The sequence below is a fragment of the Lissotriton helveticus genome, chromosome 9 (assembly GCF_964261635.1).
Source record: "Lissotriton helveticus chromosome 9, aLisHel1.1, whole genome shotgun sequence".
Taxonomy (NCBI): Eukaryota; Metazoa; Chordata; class Amphibia; order Caudata; family Salamandridae; genus Lissotriton; species Lissotriton helveticus.
In genome coordinates this window covers 100060875-100088008 of record NC_136070.1, presented here as the reverse complement: position 1 = coordinate 100088008, position 27134 = coordinate 100060875, and the positions used below count along the sequence as shown (strand labels likewise).

Genomic DNA, 27134 nt, shown 5'->3' with positions numbered 1-27134 from the left:
GTCGTTTTTTGCCGGTTTATTGGCTCTTGGTCTAAGGGTCTCCCTTCGACTTCTTCTTAGATAATCCAACTCCTCTCCAAATGATACCTTTATAGCCCTTTGATCTTGTCTTTCCCATGCTGTTTCCGCCTCTGATTCACTCTCAACAGCCAAGCTGAGATCTGATGCCGATGCTGATGCCTATGTACCCCCAACTTGCGTTTGTGATCCCACAATAGTCTATTAAGAGGCAGCACAGACCCCTGTGCTCCAGAGAGAGTCTTGAGAAAGCACAAGTAGATGCCCTGACTCCCAATAGACTCTCATGAGAGTCCAGTGGTATGAAGAGAACAATTACAAAAGAAAAGGACTGTGCAAGGCAGTAGTTTGACCATCCTTGGCAGAGACATTGTCAAACGCCATACTCTTTGGGGGTTAGCATAGTTATGTAGTTGTGCCCTAAAATAATTAATATTACTCATGACATGATTTATGACATCATTGATAACATGACTGCAACATATGAAATGACAACATTGATGACAAGACTGTGCATGGCGGGGCGAGTTATAGTCACTCTACGGCACGAGATATAGTTACAAATACAGTAATATATAGTTATATATATATATATATATTACCTACTGACAGTCGCCAGTAGGTAGTTATAGTTAGGACCTATTATGCATAGGAAATCGTCAACATTCTATTTGGAATAACTTTGGCGCCGGGTTGACGAATCTTTGTGAAATTGTCCAAACCTTTGGCCAGCTCCGGTCCGCTCCTATCCTGAAAGTCTCAGGATGGTTCGTCAAGCGGGGGCAGAGAAAAAATGGGGGTCCCAAAACGTGTTTTCCCCATGCAATTTCCAATAGGACTTTTAGCCGCAGCTACAGCCCGAACTGCTGAACGGAATTACACCGAATTTGGCAAAGAGGTAGTCCTTGGTTCAGACTCATGCCTTCTGCTTATTTGGTGTAATTCTGTTTAGTAGTTCCTGGGAAAATTACAGTTAAAACCATTAATATATCTATGGGCTCGGTGGATCCGCACTCCCTGCGTGTACAGTGAGCGCACCATAAGCGCACCCTCCAGATCACGCGCTGAATGCTAATTGGCTGTCAAGTTGTTGTCAATATTTGAAACTAGGAAATGTTGGCAGCCATTTTATGCTTTGCTAGAAGCGAGGCTGAAGAAGTCTGTGAAATATGTGTGCAAAACGGGTAAAGGGTGCAGGGTAGACACACTGTGACCCCCATAGGTCTGCTCAGGGGGTCCCAGAAGGACCCCCAAGTCCGAATTTATTTATTTTTTAAATCATGGAATGCACGTTAGATCCGCGCATTTCGCTGCTGAAAAAGGTTATTAGCCCCCGGGGGGGCCAAATCCCGGGGGTATTTGAAAAAAATAGTGTGGGGGTTCCCAATGCCCAGACACTGCCCCAGGGACTGCCACCCCCCGGGGCTCTAACTTAATATATGCAGGGGGCTCAATGGGCTTGTTTAAAATAGGTGGGGGGCTCTTAGGCCCCCCACCCCCTGGGACCGCCACCCCCAGGGCTTCAAAACATTAATTGAGAGGGATTTCTGAGGTCCCTCCAGCCCCGGGGACTGCCACCCCTGGGGTTTCTTGAAAGTGTGGGAGGGGGCCGCGTGGCCCCCCTCCTGGAGCCCAAGATGGCCCTGGGGACCGCCACCCCCCAGGGCCGGCTCCTGCAGTGTCCCAGGGTGCCCACCCCCGGGACACTGCCATTTGCAATGACAGGGCGGGAGCCTCGCAGCTCCCACCCTGTCATTACAAACTGCTTTCCTATTTGGAAGAGAGAGCAGGTTAACCTGCTCTCTCTTCCAAATAGGAAAGCAGATTGCTTTTCCTCAGGGGGAGCAGCATGTTAGCTGCTCTCCCTGAGGAAAAGCAATGCCGGCTCCCGAAGGACACGGGGAGCCGGCTGGGACCGCAGGGGCATTGGGGCTCCCCCCATGGTCCCCAACATTTTATATAAGCCCCGGGGATGGGGTCCCCGGGAGTAATACAAATTTGTGATAAAGGCTATTTTTTTTTTACAGTGAAATAAGGAGACGCGCACTCAGTGCGGTGCTCAGTGCGCCCCCTGGTGTCCATGCCTTGGGTGCACAGCATCTAACCGGTAGGGTGCGTGACTCCAGCACGTGTGGTGCACGACTCGCACGCGTTGGTTACACGACTTTGGCGCGTTGGGTGCACGACTCCAAGCAAAAAACAGACCATATTTTTCAGATATACATCAAGCTTATGTGCTTAGTTGTTAGATAGCTCTAAAAAGAGCCCTTGTGTTTATTGAGAGATTTTACTACCTACAAGTATATACTGATGCAGAGTCTAAAGTTCAAGAGGAAGACTCTGTTCCCTTCATCTGTAAAATGTACACCATCTCTCCTATAGATGCCATGCATATGGAAAAGCAGATTGTTGTGGTATATGGACCCCATTCTGTAGTCTCAGAGAAAAGCAGAAACAGATGTATTCACATGTTTCCTAGCTTTCTCAATCTGTGGCAAAATTGATTGGACCAGTTCCATTTCTGCCTTTGGCATATGTTAGAATAGACAAAGGCAGTTTGGGGGAAAAGTGACATCAATTCTCTAAAGGTATCCTTCATAAGCATTTCCAGATCTACCCCAGTCAAAGTGCCTAGGTCATTGCCACCACAGTGCACAATTATGACGTCAGGGTGTTGGAGATGCAAAAAGGATTTAACCAATGGCATCAATTCCTTTGTTTTCTGTGTACCTTTGGCTCCAGAAAATATAGCTCTGTCCCACAATCCACACTCTAAGCATCTTGAAGGGAGGTCTGGATGCACTCAGATGGTCTCTGTAAATGAAATGGCAGTTTGAAAACTAAGATTTTTCTAAAATGGTGAATAAGATGCAGGTTTGAAAAAAGAAAAGAAATGATTAGTTGTTTGACAACATTCTACACCGAAAACTAGGGTGCATGTTTCTGGTTTTTTAAAGCATGATTCTTATTGGTGAACAAAAACTGATTGAAAGGAATGTTACATAAGATAGGCTGATATGTTGAAAAGTCAAGCACACTTGCTGTTTTGATAAGCAACATTGTGTGATGAACGTTTGACCTGTGTGCTCAGTTAAGTGTTCCATGAACTGTTTCTATGGTAACAGGCAGAAGGCAGATTGGAGTTAGGGTTCAAATGTATGTCAATTGGAAAGGGTTGAAATGTGTAACCAATAGAAATGTGTGTTTGCTTTTAAATTAATGTAGGAAGCAATGTGATTTGATGTTTAAAATGTATATGTGTTCAAAATGAGAGGGAAAGTCTGCCATTCTTTGGTTCTGGGGTTTTGGTGAGAAGTGTAGAAAACAGAGATTCTGTATAAGGACAAGACGGAAGTCCTCATCCTGGGATCCTCACCCTCCGCCTGGGACGACTCCTGGTGGCCCCCCGCCCTGGGCAGCGCACCCAAACCAACAGACCACGCACGCAACCTGGGCTTCATCCTGGACTCCTCCCTCTCCATGACCAGACAAGTCAACGCCGTCTCCTCGTCGTGCTTCAACATCCTGCGCATGTTACGTAAGATCTTCCGATGGATCCCCACCGAGACCAGGAAGACGGTCACCCAGGCCCTCGTCACCAGCCGTCTGGACTACGGCAACTCCCTCTTTGCCGGAACCACCGCCAAACTCCAGAAGAGACTCCAGCGGATCCAGAACACCTCAGCACGACTCATCCTGGACATCCCCCGCCGCAGCCACATCTCCGGACACCTGAGAGACCTGCACTGGCTCCCGGTCAACAAGAGAATCACCTTCCGGCTCCTCACCCACGCACACAAAGCCCTACACAACCAAGGACCAGGATACCTCAACAGCCGCCTCAACTTCTACGCTCCCAAACGCCAGCTTCGATCGACCAGCCACGCCCTCGCCGCCGTCCCCCGCATCCGAAGAGCCACCACAGGAGGAAGGTCCTTCTCCTACCTGGCCGCCAAGACTTGGAACTCCCTTCCGACCCACCTCCGCCTGACCCAGGACCACCTCGCCTTCAGGAAGCAGCTCAAGACCTGGCTGTTCGAGCAGTAGCGGACCCCCTCCCCCCAGCGCCTTGAGACCCTCCGGGTGAGTAGTGCGCTATATAAATGCTCTGATTGATTGATTGATAAGAAAATCTGCTGTGTGACTGACATACTTCTTATTCTACAAAACAATTGGAAAGGTGAGTTATTAATTTGTGAGGGGATGTATGTGGTGCATTTTGATTTTAATCAGACTAATATGTTTCTCTTGCTAAAGTGCAGGGAATACTTTTTTTTCTAGAAAGCATTCTGAGATAAGTATTTATATATTTTATGTGTTTGCAGACAGATAACTATGCTGTTCTCATGTTTTGGTAGAATTAGAAACCAGTCATTTTTTATTTATTTGCAAAATGACTCAGATTTCTACATTAAAATGCAGTACTCCTTCTAGACTACGAAATGTGTTTCAGTAAAAGGCAAGGGATAGTGTTTTTTGTCTAGAATTACACAGTGACCCTTGTGTGCATTTAGGAATCATTCTGATAGAAGCACTCTATACTAATGTGTAGTAGAAAATGTTGTGCAATGTGTAGAGTTACCTAAAGTCTTGTAGACTAGTAAATGTGTTTTGGTAAAATGCAAGGGATAGTGTTGTTTGTCTAGAATCACACAGTGAGTCTTATGTGCATTTAGGAATCATTCTGATAGAAGCACTTATACTAATGTGTAGTAGAAAATGTTGTGCAATGTGTAGAGTCACCTAAAGTCTTGTTGAGTGGTAAATGTGTTTTGGTAAAATGCAAGGGATAGAGTTGCTTGAGTAGAATCACACAGTGAGTCTGTGAGCCTTTAGGAATCACTTTGAGAGAAGCATTTTGGTAGTTCATGTGTTTCCTGACATGTAATTGATTAAAAACGTATTGTGTTCTCACATTTTGGTAGAATTAGAAAATAGTCATTGGTTATGTGTTTCCAAAATGAATTTAGCTTTAATAGTAAAATGCAGTACTGAAATATATGGAATGCATGCTTGATGGTTTTGCAGACAAATAAGTACATGTAGTCTTGCAGTGATACTACTCCCAGTACAATTTCCTACACTACATAAACACCACTGCACTACTGTAAACCCTTAATCTACCTCCAGCACGACCACCTACACTACCCATTCACCCATTCACCACTTTAAAACCCTAAACCTTAAATCTACCACAGCACAACCTCCTACAATACCCAAACACCACTGTACTTTCCTAGAACAGTACCCCAGCACAACGCCCTACACTACACAAACACCACTGCAGTACCTTAAACTGTAAAACACTATCACTAGCATGACCCTGTACACTACATAAACACCACTGCACTACCTTAGAACACTGCCCTAGCACGCCCTCTTACACTACCCAAACACCATTGCACTATTCTAAACCTTAAATGTACCCCAGCACGACCTCCTACACTACCCAAACACCACTGTACTTTCCTAGAACACTACCCCAGCACAACCACCTACACTACACAAACACCACTGCACTACCTTAGCACACTGCCCTAGCACGACCTCTTACACTACCCAAACACCATTGCACTATTCTAAACCTTAAATGTACCCCAGCACGACCTCCTACACTACCCAAACACCACTGTACTTTCCTAGAACACTACCCCAGCACAACCCCTACACTACCCAAACACCATTCCACTACCCTAAACATTAAATCTATCACAGCATGACCTCTTGCACTACCCAAATACCACTGTACTACCTTTGAACACTATCCCAGTACGACTTCCTACACTACCCAAACACCATTTCACTACCCTAAACCTTAAACCTACCCCAGCACAATCCCTTAGACTACCCAAATACCATTATACTACCCTAGTACTCTGCATTTATATGAAATTGTGTTATCTGTCTAGAATCACAGTGTGAGTCAGTGTCCATTTGGGAAAATTGAGAGACAATGATTTGGTTGGTTTATGTGTTTGCAGATATATAAATACATGTACTCTTGCAGTGACTCTATCTGTAGCATGATGTTGTACACTACACAAAGACCAGTGCACTAGCCTAAACTCTTAATCTACCTCCAGCACGATCAGCTACACTACCCATTCACTACTGCAGTACCCTAAACCCTAAAACACTACTCCAGCACAACCCCCTACACTACCCAAATACCATTGCACTTCCCTAAGCCTTACACCTACCTCAGCATGACCTCTTACACTACCCAAAAACCACTGTACTACCCTAAAAGAGTAATTCAGCACGATCCCTTACACTACATAAAAACCATTGCACAACTGTAAACACTAAATCTACCTCCAGCAAAAACCCCTACATTACCCATTCACCACTGTACTAACTTAAACGGTAAAACACTACCCCAGCACGTCCTCCTACACTACTCAAACACCACTGCACTACCCTAGAACAGTACTCCACAGCGACCCCCTACACTACACAAACATCACTGTAGTACTCTAAACTCTAAATCTGTACTGTAGGTAAACAATAGTGACTGTTTATTTACCATGTAGTAATCTATTTACTAAAGTAAAAGTGAACCAATTATGAATTCACTCAGTGTCTCTCCTTATAGTATTGTGATCATTTTCTTAATCTGCAAGTACTCATAAAGTGCTTCAGGTTTTAGTTTTATTGAGTGCTTCAAACTGGTATGTACTATGTATGTACTGCTGTTACCAGCTTTACAGTTGTGCTTCAGGCCTAACATTTCTTAGTTAGAATGTATATGGAATGTGTCTTTATAGTAATAAAAAAGTATAATTTTAAAGTTATTAATAAATACTTATTTATGATTATTTTTTACAGATACTGTTTATCATCATTAAAAAAAAGTTATCATGCCAGAGAAAAAAAGAAGAAGAAAAGCTCAGAAGAAGGATACTTACTTGAAAAAGACTCAAACACAAGTATTGGAAGACCAACATAATGTGTCTAAAAAGAGAAACATTTCTGGTAAGACCACAAAGGATTTCATAAAAAATATTACAAGATTCAGAAAAAAAATGCAAATATGCAAAGCAGTGAAAATGTTCCAAACACAAAAAAAAGTGCAAAGATTCGGAAAGGAAAAAAAGGCAATGTACATACAAAGGATACAACTTATAGTAAAAAAAGAGAAAATCAATATAAAGAAATGCGCAAAAAAATATTTTACAACAGAGTAGTCCATAATTTACTGAAACACACAAAGAAATGTTAAAAGAGAACACTATTTTATAAAAAGAAGAAGCATATCGAATCCATTGTTGAAAAGGCTTTTGAAGTAAAGAGGAAATTATTCATTTTAGTATTAAAGAGATTTCGATCACTAGATAAACCAATCCATTTAATGAAGGCCAAAAGTAAGAGGAAAAGAGTAATTAACAAAAGTAATTTTTGTGATATTTTCTTAGGGCAATGGAAACACAGTTCAAGTTCTGAGCCTTTTTTTTAATGAAGAGAGTTATTTACAGAGCAATATTTTGTTGCATGCAGTTTACACCAGTGGTCGAGCTTATGAGGTTAGAAATGGTTGTCCAATTGAGAAAGAGTAAATGGTTCCTAGAAATGCAGAAGAAGTGATAGCTGATGAAGTTCTAGGCAGACGTCCTAAAGCCCCAGTGTACACTTGCGATTGTGGTAGTATTTGTAGCGTACGTCAAGAATCTGTTGATAAATTACACAATTTCTTACAAGCATATGGTAAAAAAAAGTGTTAAACAAAAGATTAAGGTGTTGCAAGGACTAGACCCTGGCAGAGTGAGAAAACTTACTGGTTTGCAAGGTCATTCTCTGGCGTGTCTTTCTAGGAAAGTATGTCAAAGTGTTTTTCACCATTTCAGGATGTTGGCAGTACATCATACTCAAATGCGGAAGTTAGTGAGAAGATTGTATTATGCAAAAAGTCCAGCACTAAAGTTAAATGAGTTGAACAGTGCTCTTTTGCGAGGGTCAGTATCAGATGTGAAAAAGGTTTGTGATGATATTGAGTTTTGTTACTTTGGTCCTGAAGAAGAGAGTGAAGAAACTCAGACATTAATAGAAGAAAATGTGGTAGAGAATGTTGAACATAGTTGTACAAAAATTTTTGAAAATGAAATTACAAAGTTTAAGGTGATTTCAGGTGAAAGGCCAAATTTTTCTTGTATTTATTGTCGCCGAACTCACTACAAAAATCAGACTAGGAGTGTTGATTTGTATTTAAAAAGTAATAAAGAAAATAATGATAACTTTAAAGAATTTGCAACTTATTTGTTGGTAGAGAATTGTTTTAATTTGGGTTCTGATCAGCGTATTTGTAAATATTGTTATAACAAATTAGATGAGAATAAAATGCCCGCTAGAGCTGTTCAAAATAATCTAGAGTTGGTTGCTATTCCTCCAGAACTGATAGATTTAAACATGTATGAGTCTATTCTCATTCAATGTGTGCACCCATTTCAGGCTATTGTTCGTATGGAGCCTAAAACAGGTAAATTGCCTCTGTCAGATTTACAAAGAGGATTAAAAGGAAGAGTTGTGTATTTACCGTTAGATTTAATGAAAAATATTGAAACTATTGGTGTAGAAAGTGAACCACTAGTTATTCTTGTTAATGGTGTGCCGACGAAGAATAAGAAAATCTGGCAGGAGTTAGTGGATGTTAGGAAAGTGCAAAAGGCAACATTGTATTTGATAAAGAACAATATATACTATAAGAATGTTTATATGGGAGAAGAAGAAATAGTTTTAGCAGAACATACTGAAATGTCAAGTGGAGAAATTGAAAAAGTGGATACGTTAAGATGTGAAGAAATCTATGAACATTACAGTGTGCATCCACTTCATTCAAAAGAAGTGATGGGGAACACTATTGACTTGTTCCAAATGAAAAAAGCAAAAGGAACTCCCATGAGTGTATGGGAAGAGAGCTTGGAAGCTCGTTGTTTTCCACCGTTGTTCCCAACTGGAAAAGGAGGACGATATGATGAACGTCCTGTGCAGATTCCTGCATCTGAATATCGGACAACAAGATTATATGCAGAAGATCCAAGATTTCGACAATGTATCCCTTATATATTTCATCTTTTGTTTGAAAGTGACTGGTCTGGACTTTCATATAGGTATAGGCGAATTTTGCGGATCTGCGGTCCGTGAATTCGCAAAAAAATCAGCGAATTCACAGATTTTCTCGCAAAATCGCAGATTTTTTTGCAATTGCACTATACTCAACTGGAGTACTTTCTACTGGCTAATCAGTAAGTACTACCACATTGGATACATGTATATTGCTTTTCCTACACTGCAGCTGCATAAAGGGCCAGAAGATTTGCCTTCAGTGACCCTGTGTGCCTGTAACTTTGCCACGGCGCCAAAATGCGCTGAGGTCCTTTGAGTGAGCTGTCCATCATAGTTGGGAAAGGGCGGGAAGACGTTTGATACCGCCAGTGTGTGGTGAGGGGCTTCTATGCGTGTTCACATGCCTCTTGTGTATAAAGGGTCAGAGAGCGAGCAGGGCAGCAGATGAGGAGAAAGCAGCCTCCCGGTCACAGGAACGGGGATTGCGCACAAGAAACTCAGGGATACAAAGACCTCCCTCGAGTATTACAGCTCATTTTCGACGGCAGATATGGGGTTAAAGCACACTTACCCAGCCTCGACCATGCTAATGTTTTGGGCTGATTAAAACGTTACTGACTTTGAGCTTCAACTCGGGCACCTGCTTTATTTGTATCTGTAAGTGCTTCCTGCTGAGTTTTAATTTTTTGGACAGGAGCCTCGTTGCCTACTTGTAATCATTCTCTGACCCTGCTTCGAGGGTCAGTGCAGGGTCAGAGAATAGTTGCAAGTAGGCAACGAGGTGCCGCTCAGGAAGCACTTACAGGGTTACAGCAGGTGCCCAAGTTGAAGTTAATTTCTTTGTAACCCTTTGGTAAATGGTTACAAAGAAATTAGCTTCAACTTGGGCACCTGCTACTATAACCCTGTAAGTGCTTCATGGAAAATTCGTCCCGCTTGCGGATTCGCGGATTTTTCTGCGATTTCGCGAGATTCGCGGATCGAGAAATCGCAGAAAATCCGCTAATTCCGCAAGCGGAACGAATGTTCGGCCCATCCTTACTTTCATATGCAGTCAATCACATTTTAAAAACTGGAATACATCTGCAAAATGTATCTGCAAAAGATTTTATGGATAAAGTGCACCAGAGAGATGATCATCTAGAATCTCAGCTCATTAATTTGATGGCATGTCAGCGTGGGACTAATGAATATGGGTACCGTCGTCATGGAGAACTGACATGTATGCTACGGAACTTAGGAACTCCAACATGGTTCCTTACCCTAAGCTGTGCTGAGTACGCTTGGGATGATTTACTAGAATTTCTTCGAGAGGCATATTCTAATGTAAAAAATATTGAATACAAGACACCTGGAGAATTCTGCTCTTTGGATCCTGTTAATGTATTCAGGTATTTCAATCATAGATTTGAGGCGATGATGTCTTTTATCTGCAATTAAAAAAATCCTCCTCTTGGAGAAGTTGTGGATTTCTTTTGGAGAAAGGAGTATCAAGCAAGAGGTGCTCCTCATATACATATGCTGTTATGGATTAAGGACGCTCCCAAATTTGGAACAGATGCGGATGATACTGTTTTGAGTTTTTTTTAACAATATGCAACATGTGATGTACCCAAAAGCACAGAAGAAAACAACTTAAGAGCACAAGTGTTACGATTCCAAAGCCACCGATGTGGAAAATACTGTTGACGAAGGTACAAATCTAAGGACAAGTTCTACACCAAATGGCGTTTTGCATTTCCACATCCTGACTGGCATGGCTGGTGGCCTATTAACATGTTTTCACCTTCTTCCCCATCCTTAGTTGCCAAGAATCTGGGGGTTAAGATGGACAAGGGCTTGTCGATGAGAGCCCAGATTCTGGGAGTGACGGGCACCTGCTTCGGTCTCCTGAAGGTACTAAGAAAGTTTCTACCCCTGTTGTCGGAAGAACATCGGAAACTGACTGTGCAGGCTCTGATCGGGTCCAGGCTGGACTATGCCAACGTCCTCTACCTGGGCCTGCCGGAGTATCTGCTACAGCGCCTCCAGGTGACGCAGAACGCGGCGGCAAGAGCCATTTACGGCTTAAATAGGCGAGCTAGGGTGTCGGGCCTCTTGCAGGCCCTGCACTGGCTGCCTATTCGCAAGCGTATTATTTTTAAGACGCTGACTTTGACCTATAAGGCCCTGCACTCTGGAGGCGCAAAGTATCTCCAAAGGAGACTGTCTTTTTATCATCCGGCCCGGGCGCTTAGATCAGAGTCACAGTTTTTGGCTGTTGTGCCGCGCGTCCAAAAAGCCCGCATTGGGGGTCGCTCCTTTGGGTTGCGTGCCCCCCAGCTGTGGAACGCCCTGCCGCTGACACTTCGTGGCGCCACTAGCCTGCTGGCTTTCAGGAAAGGTCTTAAGACTTGGTTGTTTACTTTATAGGCTTTTCTTCTCCGTTTATTTTATCCCCTCTCTGTTTTTATTGTCGTGTTGTGTTATTCTCTGTAGGTCTCGCCGTGAAAGCGCCAGGATACTCTTTTTGAGTCGCTGCGCGCTATACAAAAGAAACGTAACATAACATAACATAACATAAGGTCCAAAGGAAGAGTGAACCGTTTTATGTCATCTTTGCGACATACTATCACAAGAAAGTCTCCAAAAAATACCTACAACTGAAGAAGAAATGAAGAGTCAAAACACATAAATGACTACAAACCAGTTATTTTGTCCATGTGGAATGCTAACATGGATATTCAATATATTGCGGACAATTCCATTGCTGTTGCTCGATATGTAACGTCCTATATTACAAAATCAGAAAAGACGGAATTGAAAGAAATGTGGGAAGAGATTTCTCACGAGAAGACTCCAAGTAAGAAATTATACAGTTTCAGTTTGAAGATGTTATCGAGAAATTGGAGCATATGAATGCTCAGATCGGTTATCATCTGCAAGTCTGTACTCCAAATCTAGAAGAATCCTTTATGTGAGTCTGGGTCTTGCAGCAATGCGAAATCGAGTATTGAAATCTTTACAGGAAATTGAATATTTAGCAGCAAAAGATCCAGAAAGTACAGATATTTTGAAAACGATTATGTTGGACACATATTACCCAAACAGAAGTCATCATCTTGAGAACATGTGTCTCTATGAAGTGCTACAAAACTACACTTTTAAACTGAATACTACAGAGAACATCAATGATGGAAAATATGGAGTCATTGGTTCCGAAGGATGTTTGGTGAAACAAACAAAAGGAAATTTGATTAATCACAGGAAGCGAGTTGCGACACTGCTGATAAAAGGGAATTTTACTATTTAGCCCTTTTACAACTATTCAAACCATGGCGTTCAGAACTGGAATTATTTGGAGATTTCCAGAGCTATGAAGATTCCTTTAATGCTTGAAAAGATAGCATACAATGCAGTGCTTTTGCAAAATATGTGAAAATGTTAAACGATGAAATTGATCAAGAAGCTACAATTGCAGCTGAGATTGCTAGAGACAGTTCTCAAGACAGTCAAGGTTCTGCTGCACTGAGTCAAGATCCACTAGGACAACCAATTGTTGAAAATGAAGCAGCAATCGCCATGAATGAGGTGGAAACAGCAATGCATCAAGCTAAAGAAGATGTAACAAACTTAACAAAGTTGGAAGAACATCTAAATGTTGAGCAAAAACAAATATATGAGCAAGTAAGACAACAGATTGACCATGGATTACTTCATGAAAAGAAAAAGTGCTCATGCATGTCATTTCAACCTATCTGAATGTACACGAGTGGAGAAGCTGGAACAGGAAAACGTTTTTTAATTAAAGTAATTACAAGTTATCTACAGAAAACAACTGAGTCACATTTGTCTTGTGTTGCCACTGATCCAACTGGGTTGCCAGCACACAACATTAAAGGAATTACTTTACATCGTTTATTAATGCTACCAGTAGAGCATGACAACAAATTGGAATACCACAAGCTATCTGGAGAAGCTTGTTGTGAAATTTCAAGAGTCTTAAAGAAAATGAAACTTCTCAATATTGATCAGGTAAGCAAGGTATCAAACTTAATGCTTGCCTTTGTGCATTTAAGAATGCAGCAAATTCTTAAAACAGAGTACGACGTGTTATTTGGAAGAAAACATGTCATAGTTTTTGGAGATCTACTGCAACTGTCTCCTGTATTATTATTATTATTATTATTATCATTCTGAGTTTTGTATAGCGCCTGGTTACCAAATAGGCATCCCAGCGCTCCTGTAAAAGGACAACCAGTATTTAAAACACTTGCGCATGAAGACACCAGAAAGTCTCTGGGTAGTGTTGGAAACGTGAACATTTGGTCATATTTTGAATACAAAGAACTCATTACAAATATGCGACAGGCAAATGATGTTGATTATGGAACTATTCTCCAAGATATAAGAATTGGACTACTGACTGAACATGGCAAACAAGCTTTGCAGACTCGATTAATTTGTTTCCAAATGAAAACGTAATTCCTGAGAAAATATACATGGGAATTGCAGAAAACAAATCTGTAATCTGCTTAATGCCAACACTGCGTGAGTGTTATATATTCAACGAACAACTTTTGAAACTGGAAAATGAAGAAATAAAAATGGAAGCCATCGATAAAATAGAGCATGAAGGAATCACTATTATTTTGACCGAAAAATTGAAGACAAAATTGGATTCTTTAGAAAAAATAATATCTAAAACTGCTGGTTTAGAAAAGAATCTATATTCATGTAGAAGCTGTCGGATAATTTTAAGGTGTAATTTGGATGTAGAAAAAGGTTTAGTTAATGGAGCACTCGGCAAAGTTGTGTATTTTGTTAATTATCAAAATAATACGGTATTGAATTCTTAAAAATTAAATTTGATCAGATTGAAGAAGTTAAACAAATTGGTCATTGTTCAGTTCGTTTTTTGCTTGTTAAAGATTTATATGTCCTTAGAAAACTGTTTCCAGTTTCTCTGGCATATGCAGTGACTATTCATAAATCTCAAAGTTTAAGTGTTGACAGTGCTTTGGTGAACATTGGAAATACTGTGTTTAAAGAGGGTATGGCATATGTTGCTTTTTCATGAGTCAGAGCATTATCTGGTTTGTTTTTGATTGATTTTGATTATACAAAGGTTACTGCAGATGCCAACTGTGTGAAAGAGTACAATAGGTTAAGAAGAACATATGCTCAATATCCTGTATTTGAAAAGCGTGTGGTTTGGTCGAAAAAGAAGGTATGAGAATATATGTACTGAAGGTGTAGAGAAGGGGAACAACAAGATAATGTTGTGATTGCAAGCAAAAAGAAAGTGTAGTGTAGCTCCTATTTTCCCAATAGGCTCTGCGCATTGGAATAGTACCTACAGCAGTAAAGGCCTAGGCCAGACGTTAACTAGGTCTACTACTGTCGATACTAGACTTAATTTTTGGGTTTGCCAGCTAAGCTCAGAGTTCGCTAGAAACTTTCTCGAATGTTCAAGGAGGAATTAACTTCCCTGATTAGACAAGAAGGGATTTAGTTTCTGACAACCATAGAACATGACAACTTTGCTCTCCCCTAATCAAGAGTCAATCTCGAGAGTCGTGTGAGCACAAGGCAATTATTTTACTCAGTCAGTACGTGCATTCTTAGTCTCATCAGAATGTAGAGAAAAGGAAGAGACGGGCGTGTTCAATAAAAGATGTTATTTATTGATCAGTCTCTTTTCTCATACATGAGAAAGGGATCGATATTATTGCAATACTTATAGTTAAGTAAAGTGCATACATTAAAAGCAATAGTATAAAATAATACTGTAAAAACATTGATATGGTTTCTGAGCCATATGATGTTTAAAATGATTAAAATATATTTACATACACATATACATTTTGACTAAACGTGCTCAACTGGTGTTTCTAAATACGCCTACCCCGTGTACCTGACCTAAGTCTAATGCGTGGGCGGGAATAGAAAGTTACAGTTTAAGTTAAGTTTGTTTTTGCCAAGTGAATAACTAAAGAATTCTCTGTGAGGGGTTATTCAGTTCTGTACCTGGAAGTTAGGATGAATGAGGAATGGTATCTCTTTCTCTGCTCTCGATATTCCAGGCTGCCTGCGAGGGCTGCCCGAAAGCGCCGGTGCTGGGTCTCTCGGCTTGAGATAGCAGCGCGTCTCTCAGCGCGTCAGGAAGGCGGGGCTGCTGCCAGCGGGGTCTGCTTCTGCTCTCTGCTTCGGCAAGTATGGCTGCTCCGTCTTGTCACCACGCGTGTGTTTGCATAGGGCAAGGTCGGCAATATTTATACCTTAAAGGTGCCGAGATTGACGTAAGGATGGACATAGATACGTCAATAAAGATGTCATACGACTTGCTCGTTAGCACATTCTTTACTAAAGTTCTCTGTGAAATCAAAACAATGGCCGCACGGATTTTCCAGGTTGTCATAGGTTTGATTTGTTATGAGAACGTCGTATGCCTTATCAGGGGCTGGAGGAATGTCGCTTGTCTAATTAGATCTCAAGCGTTATGACCTAATCAGATAACACGTTCCTGTGCCGTAGTGTGACTGCGTCAGATAACGGTATCTGCATCATGGGGGTTTTCTTGCCTCATGGGCTGACTGTTAGTTAACTTGATAGTTAGTTTAACCAGAATAGGGTCAGGAATAGGGGGACTGATTCAGAACCTATAGAAATACACGACAAAAGGGATACTGTTGAAGAGATTGTTATCAGTTTGAAAATAGTTCTGGTGTCAACTGCTATGCTAATGTAGTGATCACTGTTGTTTTTTTCTTGAAGGTGTGCAATAGCAAATTATGGAGAATCGGGAAAAAAGATTTTGTTCCTTGTTGCATTATGTTTATGAACAATTGAGAACTGATACAAGTAAAATACAAAGCGTTTCTGATGTTCGCAATCTTTTGGATGTATGTTCTGGTTCTACACAACTCACACAAAATATCCAACAAGATGCTCAGGAATTTCTAATGTATATGCTTACTGTATTGGAAAATGAAGGTGTAGACATAGAGAGTATTTTTGGCCTTTGTTATAAATGGGATCATTATTGTGAGAATTGTATGTATAGATGTAGCACTAATGTAGACACTGAAAGATTTCTATATTTGACATTACCGGACTGTAAATCAGTGTCTTTCAGTAAAATTAGTTAAAGCTGCAAATCAAAACATCGAGTGTAGCCAATGCAAATCAGAAATGCTATCAACATTATTTATACAAAGATATGAAAAATATATCATTTTAATGATGCAACGTTGTACAGCTGACGGAAGAAAATTGGACACTTTAATAAAACATTTTGTAGCTACACAACTATCAATATCAGGAAGGACTTTTGCAGCAGTAACAATAATTTTCCACGATGGTCCTTCAACAACTTCTGGACAATATACTGCCTATTTAAAAAGTGAGAAAGGCTAGAGTCTTTGTAATGATGCTGAGTTGGTTTTCAAACAACGTTTGCCTTTCGAATTACCAAATTCCTACCTAATAATTTTAAAGCCAAAGTTTTAGGAAGATAATTAAGCGTCTGGGGAATTTATTATTATCATTTAATAGGATTACCATTGGACAATTTACATAAAAATGACTGCAAAAATACAATTTGGCCTCAAGGAAAGGTATTTCTTTGAATTATGGACTTTTTGTTGCATATTGTCTCGGTGTACAATTTTAACTGGCATCATTTATAGTGTTTATAAATGTAAGTTATATCATTTGCTTAGCAGTAATCATTTAATATATGTGTGATTTGTATTATCTAGTATTTTACTATAGATGGATTATTGTTTTTTTAACAATCTAATTGATTGGGGTTTTTTTTGCCCGCTTTTATGTGTTGAGTTCAATTGAAATCACTATTTCTAGTGAAATTCAATATATTCCGAGAACAGCAAAAAAGGCAAAGTAATTACTTTGTGAAATGTTAAAATTATGCTGTGCTATTAAAAATGTATTATTACATGTTATAAATATTTTTTCTTTTCTTTTACAGATCCTAATTTTAAGATATGGAATTTACCACAATTTAGATTACAAAAAACAAGTGAATAAAATGTGTAGCGTTTTTTAGGTGTATAACTGTTGAGGTAAGTTTAAGTAAGTCTTAAAATGCACAATGGACTGTGTTTCCACGCAGTTGAAAAAAAGGAAGATGAAAGGTCTACATTTGTGCCAGAAAATTCCAATGCAGACAGGTATGAAATATGGGACAGCTTCAGAACACCTGTTTGCAAGATACCTGAGACACATATGGTTTAGTAGGTCTTGGTAATTTCAGAATTAATAGAAATGAAACCCTTTAACTTAAACCACATCACTGAGTGTTTTTGCATATGTCATATTAGGCCCCATCCCTTCCCTTCAGTAATAGATAAACATGTCCTATCAGTTTCCTAAAACGTAAGTAGTTATAAAAGTATCTTGTTCTCTATTACCAGGACAGAAATTTACTCCAATAATAACAATTAGCCTAGCCATTAACTCACTTTCATATTTACAAGGTGAGTAAAAGGCATTCTGTATGCCTTTTCTTTTCCATGTAAATATAATCTCATCATACACACCACTTTGCGTTGAAAAGGCATTCTATAGGTTTTGCTGTGTGTGTTTGGACAGAACACTCATAGAAGAAGTCACATCTTCAGATTTATCAGAAATCATAAATCTGGACATGTTTGTGTATGCTGCACCATCCTCCAATTGGTGAAGCAAAGCACAACGAGGAAAATTGTTTTCACTTCTCATTTTTTCACTTTCAATATATGCTACAATGCACAGCATATATTAAAGGAGAAAATTGCCTTTACTGATTGTTTTTGTGCAGGAAGGTGTCCCTTCTTGCACAAAAACAATCTCCACATGACACGGACATCCGTGCACCATGATGCAAGGGTGCCTGTGTCACCACATGGCTGCAGTTTAAGCAGCTGTGCAGAGTGAAGCACAGACCTGCAACATATTTAGATACATATGTTGCATCCCTGTGCTTCGAAAGTACCACAGCATGCTGTAGTTAAACAGTTTACAGTGTCATGCTTCAGCACTTCCTTATAATTCTGCACTTATGCATTCACGACACATCACAAATATATTTTTACAGGCAATTATGCACTACACATACATTCATCTAAACTTTCACACACTAGCATACTAGTTTAGCTCTTTCTTTAACCAGAGTAGTTAGTTCTGAAAATAACTTTTTTTTTCTTTTTGTTGTCTTGTATTTTTTTCTTCTTTTTTGAACAATTGTTTTTTTTAAAAGAGGGGGGAAAATGTGAACCGGCAAAACAGAACTAATAACTGGGAGGAGAGAAAAAAAGAAGACTAACAATGGTGGTTGTCAATGGCTCGACACATCAGATCCACCGACTGCTCTCCATATGCAATAAGACGACCGCATTTTATGCATGTAATCCGGAGTTTCCCAAGTTGGGGTCGGATGTCTGGAGGCGATGATGAGCTTGATGGTGTTGCTCCACTTGTACTAGGCACTGTCAATGGATCAGGAGGAGTCTCCCTTAGTCTTCTTAATTCCTCTCTGGCATAGTTCACAGGGTGTTTTGTTTGCAAGTACTTCCTCATATTCGCAGTACCACACAAGTATTTTTTTGTGGGGTCTCCCCTAGAAAGCACTGCCTCGCAAATTCGGCAAGTAACTTTAGTAGCATTCACCTTCTTCAACCCTGGAGGAAATGTGAAAAATTTCCAAACACTACTTGAGTACCTCTCTTTAGGGGGAGGTTCTGGAACAAATTCCTCTGTTGTTGAGTGTTCTGAATCAGAGGAAGGTGGTTCATTTGTAGCCATTGTAGAATCAGGCGAATGTCTTCTCAAATCAGGAAGGAAAAGCAGTTCATCTTAGTAGGTATTTCCCTAAGAAAAGTTCTAAGAAGAGTGATTGAAATGGGTGGGGTCCTTCATTAGTTTCACTAGGAAGTCTAATGAACCAATCAAATCTCTTTTTTTGAGTTCACATGGGGTATGCGTAGGATGCGTGCACTCAGCATGCACCCTGCTCGCACCCAGCGCGACTTCGCGAAATTGCATTAAAAAGTGATGTACTTTTTAAGAAAGTTAAAGAATATTATTTTTATAATAACCTCAGATAATGTCTTGTCTTAATATTTCTATTAAATATATATATATATATATAACTTTTTAAACATTAAAAAAAATTCGCCGGAGTCGCGCACCCACCGCTTCCGATATGCATATGACGTCACGCGCTACCACGCGTCCGTCACGTCACCGAATACGTATATCTCGCGTATGCACCAGAAGTTGCGTACAAGTCTCATAGCAACCGCGTTGGGAAAGCCGTACCCTTCGCACACCCTACACAGATCCTAGACAGCAACCCAAAATTGGCGGACACGTTTCGCGCATTGAACGAGCAGGGTGCTCTTAGGGTGCACGACTCCAAAAAAAGGAAAAAAATTATAAAAATAATTTAAGTATATTATAAAGAATATAAAATAATGAAAATATTTTTTTATTTAAAACAAATTTTATAAAAAAATATGTGTAATGTAATTTAAAAAATAACATATCTAAAAATTAAAAAATTAAAAAAATTTAGTTAAAAATATTATAGTTAGCTGGATATTTCATGTCATGAATGATGTAATATGTGACATCATCAGCAGTGCATTGCGGCGCGCGAGTTATAGTTAGCAGAACTAACTATAACGGAGGAATTTCAATGGTTTTGTACGAGTTAAATGTCCAGCTAACTAAAACAGCCCTGAAACCTATGATTTTTTCATTGAATTTCTAAGGTATTTTAAATGATAATTTCTAACTAGAACGTGCCTGAAACCTATGGTTTTTTCAGAGAATTATATATATATAATGTAATATCTTATACCACTTCATGTGGAAATTGCACATTTTAAGATGGCGCTTGAAATGACATTAACGTAATTGTCCTGCTTTGATTTTGATTAAACAAATTGAGCATATGTATATTTTGAAAAATGGCGCCCGTCGACACTGACGAAGGCTTATGCTGAAACACGTCTGTTTGTTTTGAATTCTATGTGCGCAATAAATCCTAACATGAATTAAAACCAACGTGAGTGCTGATCTGTACTTTTCGAAGTAAAGCAGGAGATGTAGCGGTTTGCCACCTCCCAGCCACCCACACACACACTCAGTCTCCCATACAAATACTTGGGCAACCAATCAATAACCCATATAGTTACTCATATAGCTACTGATCAACACATGCAGCAGTTTACAGAACAACAGACATAATGATGCACAAATTAAGACAGTTTAGTCACTAACCCATGCACTCAGTGAGACACATTTAATCACTCACTCATACAGTCAGACATGCACCTACTAAATCCTTCATCCAGACACTTATACATCCACTCATTCTTCAATATGTAAGACATATTTTAACTTTACAGAAACATACAGTCACTGGATGTTGTCATCAGTGATGTCATCAGTGATGTCATTTGAGATGTCATCAGTGATGTCATCAGTGATGTCACTGACCATGTCATGAATTATGTAATATGTGACATGATCAGCAGTGGATTGCGGGTGCGCGATATATAGTTAGTGCAACTAACTATATATGCGAATTTCAATGGTTTTGTGTGAGTAAAATAAGGTTTTGTAAATGCTAATTGCTAACTATATATGGTCTATAACCTATGGTTTTTTCAGTGAATTTTCAAGGTTTTGTAAATGCTAATTCCTAACTATATATGGTCTATAACCTATGGTTTTTTCAGTGAATTTCAATGGTTTTTTAATAGCAAATATCAAAAGCTGTAAAATGTATTCTTCTTTTAAAGGAAAAATATATTTTATATGTATTTAATATAATTTTTTTATTCTTACATGCCAAACTTCACGATCAAAGAAGGCGCTGACTCCGTGAATCTGAATCCAAACTTTTATTTCTTAGATCAGTTGCTGCTTAGACGCGTTTCGGCGTTGCCGCCTTGTTTTTTTATGTATATAAATTTTTTGAGGGAACGAATTTATCAACTATCATGCCGAAGAAGAGTGTGGGGAAAAAAAACCAAAGAGGAGGACTAAGAGGAAAGAACAATCAGTTCAAAAATACAATTGCTTTAAAGCATGAAGTGCTTTTCCACACATTTACATTTAAATAACCCATATTAGAACATACAAAATATCTACAGAGGAGACGGTGTACATTGAATTTTAGACTCTTCATTGGTACCTACATGTTGGTACTTACATCACCCACACAACACAACAGCTCTATTCAGAGCTACCCTACCTCAAAGCACTCTAAAATAATATTTTACTATTTTCCTTGGTTTTCCCCTTGTTACGCTTTCCGGAACGCTACCCGGTGCGCGGACCGGGCGCTACCCGTGCTTTTTTTACATATATGGGCCTCCTCAGCCACCCTCAGAAAACCTAGGGGGTCAGGATATGTCTCCCGTGCCCCCTTATACCCATTCCCAACATTGTTTATCCTACATCTTGTGACTAAATTCGTCCGAAACACAAGATGGCGGACTCCCGTTACGCTACCGGTGAGCTACCCGGTTCGCGTACCGGGTAGCGCTTCCACCGCGAAAAATCGAAAAAAAATGTATTTTATTTTTTTGCCCCGCAGGGCCCTTTAATAGCCCCCACATCAATCCTAGGGGGTCAGGAGGGGTCTACCTTGCCCCTTTCATTCATTTCCCCCTTCGTTTATTTCCACCTCTTGTCTCTCGATCCTACCGAGAGACAAGATGGCGGCCGCTCCGGACTGTTTAGAATGTTGAGAGTCACCGGAGAGCCAATCCGCTTCTCCTCGCGAAGTTCCGTTACGCGTCTGGTACGCGAACCGGGGCGCTAACCAGTACGCTGTCACAGATATATATATTTTTTTGAACGTTAATTTCTCAAAATCCACTGGAGCACATATCTTGAGACCTAGCAAAGGCACATCCGGCAAACAGTCTCTACAATTTTGCCAAGTTTCATAGAAATCCATTCAGCTGTTCGAGCTAAAAGTGAGTCCAACCGCCCTATGGAAAACTCAATGTTAAAACAGGTTTTGGGACCCCCCTTTTTTCTCGGCCCCCGCTTGACGAAACCCCCCCAAACTTTCAGGGGACGCTCGGAAACATAATGTGCCATTTTCCTGTAAATTTCAGTCAATTCCGTCCATCAACGCCAAAGTGATTCAACATAGAATTTTCAGAAATCCCTATTCAAAAAAATCCTAACTATATATACCTACTGGCGACCGCCAGTAGGTAATATATATATATATATATATATATATATATATATATATATATATATATATATATATATATTTATATTTATATATTTATTTATTTAGTATGGTTATGTTTTTTTACATTCTGGAGCAACATGGAATATGGAATTCGTGAGGTTATATACTGGAGTATCAGAATATTTAATTTGTTCTTTTCAGAACTGCCTTTGAAAACTATTTCCTTTCCAGTTATATATTTGGAAAATTGTGCTGTAATTCACCAAGTAATCTTACTTTTCCCAAAACGTAATTGAGAGAGAATTGCCTGAAACTCCCCAGAAGAACCAAGGGCCTTAATGTTTGGTGGAGTGTCCTTCAGGATGGTGGCGTTCCATCAGCAGACTACTTAATGGCCACCCTTCTCTAAATGATTCAAGCTGGCCAAGGCTTTTGCGGGCTGGGGCCTCGTCATGTTTGTAACAGATTACCCTATCTGCCAAACTCTAAATCTGGCCATACATATGGTAAGGGTACAAGAATGGGAAGGATTTATGAGCTTGGCAGAGTTCTTACAGCTGCATTCACTATAGAGAGAATGCTGCTTTATGTTAATGCTCAGGGATCACTACATTAGCTCTAATTGTCTTTGTTTTCAAAATTCAACAGAATATAATTACTGTATGTTTACACCAACTCAAACAGGTCTGAGGAAGTTAAAATATTACATTCAATACCATGTAAAACACAGAAAGAATATACATGCCGTTTTACTTATGTCCCTTCTCCTGTGCCTTCAATTATCACCTTGATGATGTATTTATTCCATTCCATTGTCCCTCCTTCTCTTCTTCTCCCTTGCACCAGTGTCACATTGATTTACCCCACTCACCCCATCTTTAATGCCACTTGTTCCTGTGGCTTCTAGATCCACTATGTTTGTTGAAAATTATATCTCTGTCTGTGTCCCTTCTTCTGGTTTTGTCATCTTTCATTCTTTTCCTCCTTCGCACTCCTGCTTGACATCTTTCATTTCCAGCACTCCACACTCTACCACGACCTTACCATTTTTAATTTCCTCTCTTCACTGTGACGACTCCTGACCCCTCCCCAATTCCTCACACAACGTCTTCCACTCTTCCTCCACCACTTTGAGCCTCCACCCCAGAGTAGTCTACTAACCCCTGGTCTACAGAGAGCCTCAACATTGTCTAAGCAGCTGAAAAGAGCTAATCACAGTGTGTGTTCAAATGTTTGCATAGTCTGACATCTTTCTTTCAAAGATGAGAGGCTTTACATTTTTTTCATATCTCCTTTTCTCTTCCACAGACCTGGATGGCATGGTATTTCTTTTCCCAAAAGAATCAGTCACTGACTATGTGATACTGCAGCCAGAACTGGCCACCCCGGTGAAGAGTTTCACAGTCTGCCTTCGTGCATTCACAGAGCTCTCTCGCACCATTGGACTCTTTTCTGTGAGCAGCTCCACTCAATTCGATAATCTCCTACTTTGGTATAATCCTGCTTCTGCCAGTCCATATTCTGTGTATGTTGGTGGTCAAGCGAGGAGTTTCAAAGGCCTGGGAAATGCCCATGAGAGGAAGCATCTGTGTGGCTCATGGGATTCCTCATCAGGGGTGACACAATTCTGGCTTAATGGAGAACCATTGGTCAGGCAAGTCATGGCAAAAGGATACACCATTGAAGGACCCTTTAGCTTTATTCTTGGACAAGATCAAGATTCATTTGGCGGTACATTTCAGGCTGAACAGTCATTTGTGGGTGAAATGGGAGATGTGCATATGTGGGATTATGTTCTGTCTGCTGCAGACATACATCAGGCCTTCATTAACAACAAACACTTTAATGGTAATGTCATCAGTTGGAGGGCCCTGCGCTACGAGAAACATGGAGATGTCCTTGTGGAGCCCATGCATCAGAGCGTCTGGGAGAACCAGGCGGGTAGCAGTGTGCAGCCAGGATGTACGTCAAAGTAAGATGGACGGGTACCATCCAGGAGGCTAGCAAACAGAATACTAGAATGTTTGCAAAGAATTTGCTGCATATCGCAAAACATATGGCAAACATGCAAACATACATTTTCGGTGGGTCTATGCTTAAGTAATCTCAGCAGATAACAATCTAAATGCACCTGTAAAGAGGTTGCCATTGCAATCAACCTCGTCCCCCTCATGTTAGGCTCATTTTGCTGGACCCTCAAAGAACATCCGAATACATCGCAGCTGGCTGGAAGGAAAACAACCAATCATTAGGAATTGTCTTAGAGTAATGGGATGCTGGTGGTAGAAGGCCAACATATTCTAAATGAGACATTAATACATCTGTTAGCAGATATTATGAAAACAACCTGAGGCTTTTTAACATTTCAAGAGGAGCATATTTTAGATAGAGACATTGAGTGGAAAAGACTGACACCCATCTCCGCCACATCTCTGTGACCTGACCTGAACAATGCCTTATTAAGGAGACATGCGAAGGAAAACTGTAGGTGTTGGCTCTAGTGCTTAGTTTGTGAAAAATAAACTACAAAAAAACTTCCAGGACCCTCGTCAGGAGGACACTGCAGCTTGCAACACCCATTACCCCTATTAGCGCTGCCAATGACACTATCAATATAACTACCAACCATCACACTCCTACAAGTATGGCAATCCAGACTATTGCAGAACCCTAAAGCTATAAGAATAGCTTGAGTGTCAGGTATTAGTCATTTTTTAATGAACATTGAATCATAAACAACTGTTGTATTGCTCATCTCTAAATCAAAGAAACAGCGCTGCCATGTGGAAGACTTTCATAATTGGCAGTTTTGACAGTTAAGTGCTGGTGCTGAGCACCGGAAACCACTGATTAATTTAAGCACTAGTTGGTTCCCATCAAGCCATGTACTGAAAGTACATACCAATAGCAAATTCTCCACCTCATGCCGGGAAGCTCTTTTTCTGGGGGAAGCTACAGTTTCTTTCTTAGCAAATCCCTCTTGATACCTTTGAGATTTCTGGCCAAAAGCTCATTCTCTCAATACAAATCAAGAGGGAATTCAGAAATGTGTTTTCACCACTAAAATCTCCCACGCAGGTAATATGTTGCTTTTTCTTGCCAGAAGAGACCATCATATATTTAAAGGGCAAATTAGTTCATTTGTTTGCGTCTGACATACATTTCAAGTTTAATTTCGCTTAATGGTACACATTTAGAAATCATGTTAGAGCCCAAACCTGTAGATCGATGTACAGAGATTTGAAAGGGGTCCAACATATCCAGGGAGTATTCGGAAATATGACCTAGTTTATCCTTCCATCCTCTCTTTCTGTCCCCCTTGACTCTCCATCTGGCCATCTAGCATTGCTACATAGCTACACACATGAAATATGTGTAATAATTACAAATAACATGTAATGTGAGATGAGATGTCTCCTGGCAGAGATGTCGCCTTGATTGTCAAGACTTGAGCTCACATCCTGTATTTGGCACTTGACTTAAATCATGTGATCCTTGCCAAATCACTTACTTTTCCTGTACCTAATACTGTGAACATGTGTAATGCAAATGTAAATGCATATACTGTAATGTATTTCAAATATGAAATACCACACTTGATGCTCACAACCTTGTATTGCCTCTCCAGCCCTTTCTCCAATTAATGTACAGCTCCCTGTTGCTTCCAATCTGGACTTGTGCTATATAAATGTGATTGTCAATACAGTGTAATAAATGTTACTAAATAAATGAAATTCACTGCATCAAGAATGATCATTTATCTTATAAGATTGTAGAAACCTAATCCATTGAGCATGTAGGTAGATTCCATTTTCAAGGCTCCAAAATTAGCCAAAGACAAACAGGACCTCACTCAAGCAAGGTCGGCTTCAACCGAGACACTATTGCTAGAGCTACCAACGAAACCAAAACAATCTTCAAAGTAATAGGACTGTATCAACCCCCTCTGTCCATTGACATGCTACATCCAGTCCATACATTATTGAATACTTGATTTAGAAGAATTAATTAATGAGACAATACATGGACATCACCAGCATCACAACCGACAACTTAGTCTAGATTTCCAAAATATAGCTAAATGAACACGCCCTACTCTCTGACTTTAGATGACCTCTCAAACATAAACAAATCTCTGAAACCCAACACTTACATCATAGCATCCTCTTCCATATCATATGCATCTCCTGAAGCCTTAAAATCCTGCCTCTTCCAGGCAATTCCTCTCTCAGAACAGGGTCAATCCCTCCTTTCTCAAATTCTGCCTTTTCTAAAATGTTTTGAGGTACATTAACTCAGATTCCGTTCCTGGGCAAAGAAACAGAAACAGCTGCATCAATCCAGGCTCAAGACCAAATCCACAGAAATCAACCGCCATCAACTACTCCAGGCTAATGAATCAGAATTCTACCATTTCTGCAAAACGGAGCCATGCACTATCCAGGAACTTATTGAGAGAGTCCACTAGCAGCAGACAAAGGAACCCATCTGGCAAATTCCACGTAATGGCAGCCTTTGAACTTGTAAACCATCAGGCTCACAGATCACTAACAATATGCCCCCCACACTCAATGATCTACACTGGCTCTCACTTCAAGTTACATACTTTTCATGGTTTTCTGTGTCCTCTTGGGTTGAAAATGGTTTGCATTAAGAAAAGTATAACCACAATTTAACGTGTCGATTGAGTACCCATTTTCCCTGAAGGCAGAGGTATGGAGGAGTAATCAGGTGGACAGCACAACATGTCACCACAGATCACAGTGCACTTGTTTATGGAGTCAATGACTACCTTAACAATTCAAGGGGCATATCAACAAGGCAGCGAAAAAAAATGTATCGCAGCTTT

The 27134-nt window shown here is 40.1% G+C and overlaps 1 protein-coding gene across 2 annotated transcripts in view; it reads left to right on the top strand.

Annotated features, from left to right (window-relative positions):
• Window positions 1-26019, top strand: part of LOC144782644 (mucosal pentraxin-like) — an 81439-nt gene extending 55420 nt beyond the window's left edge. For both annotated transcript variants that reach the window (XM_078662002.1, XM_078662001.1), the window contains exon 3: window positions 23594-26019. In XM_078662002.1, coding sequence (XP_078518128.1) covers window positions 23594-24261 — 668 coding nt within the window. In that variant the 3' untranslated portion in view covers window positions 24262-26019. The remainder of the gene's footprint in view (window positions 1-23593) is intronic.
• Window positions 26020-27134: the final 1115 nt, after the last annotated feature.